At 47.2% G+C, this 5,960-nt stretch overlaps 1 protein-coding gene across 1 annotated transcript in view; it reads right to left on the bottom strand.

Annotated features, from left to right (window-relative positions):
• Positions 1-5,960, bottom strand: part of QRICH2 (glutamine rich 2) — a 39,697-nt gene that overhangs the window by 18,601 nt on the left and 15,136 nt on the right. The window contains exons 5-8 of the mRNA XM_006869666.1: positions 1,277-2,693; positions 519-898; positions 309-397; positions 59-242 (exon numbers count right to left, since the gene is read on the bottom strand). Coding sequence (XP_006869728.1) covers positions 59-242; positions 309-397; positions 519-898; positions 1,277-2,693 — 2,070 coding nt within the window. The remainder of the gene's footprint in view (positions 1-58; positions 243-308; positions 398-518; positions 899-1,276; positions 2,694-5,960) is intronic.

The raw sequence follows: 5,960 nt of genomic DNA, 5'->3' as shown, positions 1-5,960 counted from the left end.
GCTTGTATAGAACCAGGCGGATAGGTGCCAGCTTGCACCGAACCAGGAGGATAGGTACCAGCCTGTACCGAACCAGGCGGATAGGTACCAGCCTGGACCGAACCAGGAGGATAAGCACCAGCTTGTGTGGAACCAGGCGGATAGACGCCAGCCTGCACCGAACCAGGCGGATAGGTACCAGCCTGAACCAAACCAGGAGGATAAGCACCAGCTTGTGTGGAACCAGGCGGATAGACGCCAGCCTGCACCGAACCAGGCGGATAGGCACCAGCCTGCACCAAACCAGGAGGATAGGTACCAGCCTGCACCGAAGCAGGAGGATAGGCACCAGCTTGTATAGAACCAGGAGGATAGGCACCATATTGGACCAAACCAGGCCGATAGGCACCAGCTGGCACTGAACCAGGTGGATAGGCACCAGCGTGCCTCAAGCCAGGCAGATGGGCACGAGGTTGCATTGAACCCGGTGGATAGGTACCAAGTGGCATTGAACTAGGTGGATAAAAGCCAGACTGCACCAAGCCACGCTGGTGTGCCCCAGGCTGTACCATGCCATGCTGGTGTGCCCCAGGCTGTACCATGCCACGCTGGTGTGCCCCAGGCTGTACTATACCACGCTGGTCTGCGCCAGGCGGCACCGAGTCACGCTGGTCTGCGCCAGGCGGCACCGAGTCACGCTGGTCTGCGCCAGGCGGCACCGAGTCACGCTGGTCTGCACCAGGTGGCACCGAGTCACGCTGGTCTTCTTCAGGTTGGACCAAATCATGCTGGTCTGCACTAAGCTGCATCAAACCATGCTGGTCCATTCCAGGTTGCACCACATCAAGCTGACCTACACCAGGTTGTGCCAAGTCATGCTGATCTGCACCATGCTGAACCAAACCATACTGATCTGTACCTGTTGGCACCAAACTAGGTGGATATGCACCAGGTTGGACCAAACCATGCTGATCTACACCAGACTGCTGGTCTGTATCTAGTTGAATGAAATGATGCTGGTCTGCAGTAGGTTGCATCAAACCCTGCTGGTCTGGACCAGGTTGCTCTGAAGTAAGTGCATATGCACCCGGGTGCCCCCAAATAGGTGGATATACACCAGGCCACAGCACACCATGCTGATCTGCACCAAGTTGCCCCAAACTAGGTGGATACGCACCAGGTTGAACCAAACCATGCTGGTCTACATCAGGTGAGACCAAGACAAGTGGATATGTGCCAGGCTGCACTAAACCAGGTGGATATATACCAGGTTGCATCCAACCACGTGGATATGCACCTGTCTGCACCAAACCAGGCTGCACCAAGCCAGGCTGATCTCCAACAACAGGTTGAACCAAACTAGGCTGATCTTCACCAGGCTGCACCAAGTCATGCTGGTCTGGGCCAGGCTGGACAGCACCAAGCTGGACTGCACCCGGCTGCACCATGCCAGGCTGGACTGCATCAGGCTGGATGACACCACGCTGGACCGCCCCATGCTGGACTGCACCAGGCTGGACCACACCACGCTGGACTGCTCCAGGCTGGACCATGCCAGGCTGGACTACACTAGGCTGGACCACACCATGCTGGACTGCTCCAGGCTGGACCGCACCACGTTGGACTGCTCCAGACTGGACCATGACAGGCTGGACTGCACCAGGCTGGACCACACCACGCTGGACTGCTCTAGGCTGGACCATGCCACGCTGGACTGCTCCAGGCTGGATCACACCACGCTGGACTGCACCAGGCTGGACCATGCCAGGCTGGACTGCACCAGGTTGGGCCAAATCATGCTGCTTTGCACCAGGATGTACAAAACCAGGTACTTCTAATCCTGGCTGCACAAAAGCTCGCTGCTCTGCGGTAGCTTGCATTAAACCAGGAGGTCCCAAACCACTCTGATATACAAAGGGTGTAACCAACCCATCCTGATCCATAACAAATGGTACAAATCCATACTGATCCATGCCAAACTGTTCTGAACCACGCTGGTCTATACCAAGAAGTACCATACTGCGCTCATCTGTAGTAGGTGCTTCCAATCCTTGCTGATCTCTGCCAGGTACCAGTGGTGGCACTGTACCATGCTGATCCATACCAACTGGTATGAAAGCCTGCTGATCCATGCCACGTGGTGCCACACCCTGCTGGCCCATGCTGGGTGGTACCATACCTTGTGGATAAGTGCTAGGATATACCAATCTAATCTGATCCCTGCCAGGTGGCCTTAAGCCACGTTGAGTTCGCCCTAGATCTGGACTTAAGTACATCATGCCTTGCTGATCCGAGGACCCCAAGTCAAGCTGATCTCTGGACAAGGTCGAATCCTGTCGGACTAGGTCAGGTTGCGGAACTCGTTCATCCCTTCTTTGGTGTAATGAACTGTACTGCTCTCGACTCCGGCGACGATCCAGATCTACTTTTAACTGGGATGTAGATGGGTGATGGGGTTTTAGCAAACCAACTTCATCATGGGCACTTGAGAGCTGTTCTCTAACAGAAAAGCCAGCCATAGAAGGAGCTCTGTCACGATCCCTTTCAGAAGGGTATGCTGAGTCACTGGATCCTGAGAAGGTCTTAGCTGGGGCCACACCACCCACGGAATCGGTGCTCAGTTGTTTGGTGGCGATTCCACTTTGACTCACATCAACTGATGTTGACAGACTCTGTCCTTTGTGCTTAGGAACTGACATCGATGTATCTGACATCTGGTTGAAGAAGAAGAAAGAAAGAACAGAAAAACAACGTGTCAAAACTCAGCACCATAAGGGTTGGAGGGAAGGATATTTGGGATGTCTAACTAGAATGCCTTAGAACCCTTGGGAAAGAAAACCTTTAGCCTCCAAAGCTAAACAGGACATAGAGACCTTGACATTCTTGCAGGACTAGGTCTCCAGATTGTTGACAATCTACACAACTGCAAATAGCACCAGAATGTGTACATAATTTCCTTCGTAAAAGTTGTGGTGGTGGTGGTGGGGGGGGAGGACTGCAAAATACAATTGGCTCACTCTGACCTTGAGTCTATAAATAAAGGACATAAGTAAGTCATTTATGAAGTTTTGATATAAAGTTGGCCCCATAGCTGGCCCATTGATGATGATAAAAAGTGTACACCCTCAGTAAACTATATATTCAAAATGTGAGTGCACAAATTCTTGGACACAGAAACTCCATAGCTAGGAATTTTCTCTATGGACCCTCACAGAAGGATGTTGAGATATATGTACAAAAACAGACTCTGCCAGAGATGAGAACATGGAGAGAGGGAGCAGTTGAGGACTCTAGACTCATGGAAAAAGAAAGGCTGTGTGCTGGTGTCCAGGAGGCAGGCTTTCAGAATGTGCCCTTTGGTTGTTTAAATGATTATATATTCCTGAGTGTTTCTGTGTACATCCCCCGACCCCCCACCAGAAAACAAACAGAGGGAATGGAAGCAAATTCTGTTGAGCAATGATGCATGGAAGAGATTGTAATCATTGCAATGAAATGATGAGTGTAAAACCAATGTTCCCCCATGTAAACTATCACTCAATTCACAATAAAAATGTAAAAAAAAAAAAGACTGCTAAATTGTGAGAACAGATAATCAATAGGGGACTGATTTGTTTATGGTCTACCATATACAGTAGACTAAGGAGCTCTGGTAGCATAGTGGTTAACCTCAAGGTCAGCAGTTCAAAACTACCAGCTGTTCCACGGGAGAAAGATGAGGCTTTCAGCTCCCATAAAGATTTACAGCCTCAGAAACCCTATACAGGGCAGCTATGAGTCAGAACCGACTCCACAGTACATAGCCACCACCATACAGTGGAATAATATACAGCCATAAAAAATGATAGACTACAGGTCGCTCTGAGTTGGAATCGACTCGACGGCATTTATCAACAACAGCTACTATAGAAAACTGTCTAGCAGTTGCTCACAAAGTTGAACAGAAAACTACCATACCTACTACTGTTGCATTGATGCCAACTTACAGTGACTCTCTAGGGTGGAGAAGAATTGTGTCAGAGGGTTCCTGAGGCTCCGAATCTTTACAGAAGTAGACTGCCTCATCTTTCTACCAAAGAGTGGCTGGTGGGTTGCAATAGTTGACCTTCTAGTTAGCAGTCTAATACTTAACCCATCAGGATTCCAGAACTACCGTATGACTTAGTGATCCCATTCCTTGATGTATAGGCAAGGATGCAAACAGAAATGGCACTTTTCACAAAAGGTGGGACAGCTGAAATATTTATCAGCAGACTAATGGTACTGTTGTAGTACACACTCCATGATCATTGTTGTTGTTAGATGCCTTCAAGTTGGTTCCGACTCATTGAGACCCTGCGCACAACAGAATGAAACACTTCCTAGTCCTGTGCCATCCTCACAAATATTGTTATGTTTGAGCCCCTTGTTGCTGCCACTGTGTCAATCCATCTTGTTGGGGGTCTTCCTCTTCTTTGTTGACCCTCCAATTTATGCAGCATGATGTCTTTCTCCAGGGACCAGTCCCTCCTGACAACATGATTTGTTTGTTCTTTTGGCGGTCCATGGTACTTTCAATATTCTTTACCAACACCATAATTCAAATGCATAGATTAGTCTATGGTCATCTTTACTCATTGTCCAACTTTCACATGCATATGAGGTCATTAAAAATACTATGACTTGAGGCAGGTGCACTTTAGTGTCAAAGGAACACTTTGCTCTTTAACACTTGAAAGAAGTCTTTCTGCAGCAGATTTGCCTAATATAATAAATAGCCTTTTGATTTCCTAACTGCTGCTTTCCTGAGTGTTGATTGTAGATACAAGCAAGATGAAGTCTTTGACAACCTCACTTTTTTTCTCTGTTTACCATATTATTTATTGGCCCAGTTGTAAGGATTTCTGTTTTCTTTATGCTCAAGTGCAATCCACACTGCAGGCTGTAGTATTTGATCTTCATCATTAAGTACTTTAAATTCTCTTCTGAATCTGGCTTGAATTTCTAACCTCTCCCTGTTGATGTATTGTTGCAGTTATTTTAAATTATTTTCAGCAAAATTTTACTTGCATGTGACATTAATGATAGTGCTGAATGATTTTCACATTCCGTTGGGTCACCTTTCTTTGAATTGGACACAAATATGGATGGATCTTTTCCAATTGGTTAGCCAAGTAGCTGTCTTCCAAATTTCTTGGCATAGACGAGTGAGCACCTCCAGCTCTGCATCAGTTTGTTGAAACATTTTCATTTGCATTCCATCGAGTCCTAAAGCCTTGTTTTTCACAATACCCTCCCTCATTGCAGCTTGGCCTTCTTCTTTCAATACCATTGGCTGTTGATCACATGGTACCTCTTGGAATGACTGAACATTGACCAATTCTTTTTGATACAGTGACTCTGTATATTCCTTCCATCTTCTTTTGATATTTCCAGCATCATTCAATATTTTGCCCATAGAATCCTTCAATATTGCAACCCAAGACTTGAATTCATTCATCAGTTCTTTCAGTTTGAGAAATGTCGAGTGTGTTCTTCCCTTTTGGTTTTTTAACTCTAGGTCTATGCACATTTCATTAGAAGACTTTACTTTGTCTTCTTGAGCTGCCTTTTGAAATGTTCTGTTCAGCTCTTTTACTTCCTCATTTCTTCCACTCGATTTAGCTTTTCTACACTCAAGAGCCCACCACCCGTCTGTCAGTTTCTCGTACTGTGGTGGCTTGTGAGTTGCTGTGATTCTGAAAGCTATGCCACCGGTATTTTAAATACCAGCAGGGTCACCCATGGTGGACAGGTTTCAGATGAGCTTCCAGATGAAGACAGACTAGTAAGGAATGACAAACTACTTCCGAATATTTAGTCACTGAAAACCTTATGAATAGCAGAGAAACACTGTCAGATATAGTACCAGAAAATGAGCCCCTCAGGTTGGAAGGCACTCAAAATGCGACTGGGGAAGAGCTGCCTCCTCAGAGTAGAGTTGACCGTGATGATGTGCATGG

This window comes from Chrysochloris asiatica, unplaced genomic scaffold (genome assembly GCF_000296735.1).
Source record: "Chrysochloris asiatica unplaced genomic scaffold, ChrAsi1.0 scaffold00132, whole genome shotgun sequence".
Classification (NCBI taxonomy): Eukaryota; Metazoa; Chordata; class Mammalia; order Afrosoricida; family Chrysochloridae; genus Chrysochloris; species Chrysochloris asiatica.
Note: the sequence above shows the minus strand (reverse complement) of the source record. Positions and strands in the feature narration are given on the sequence as shown.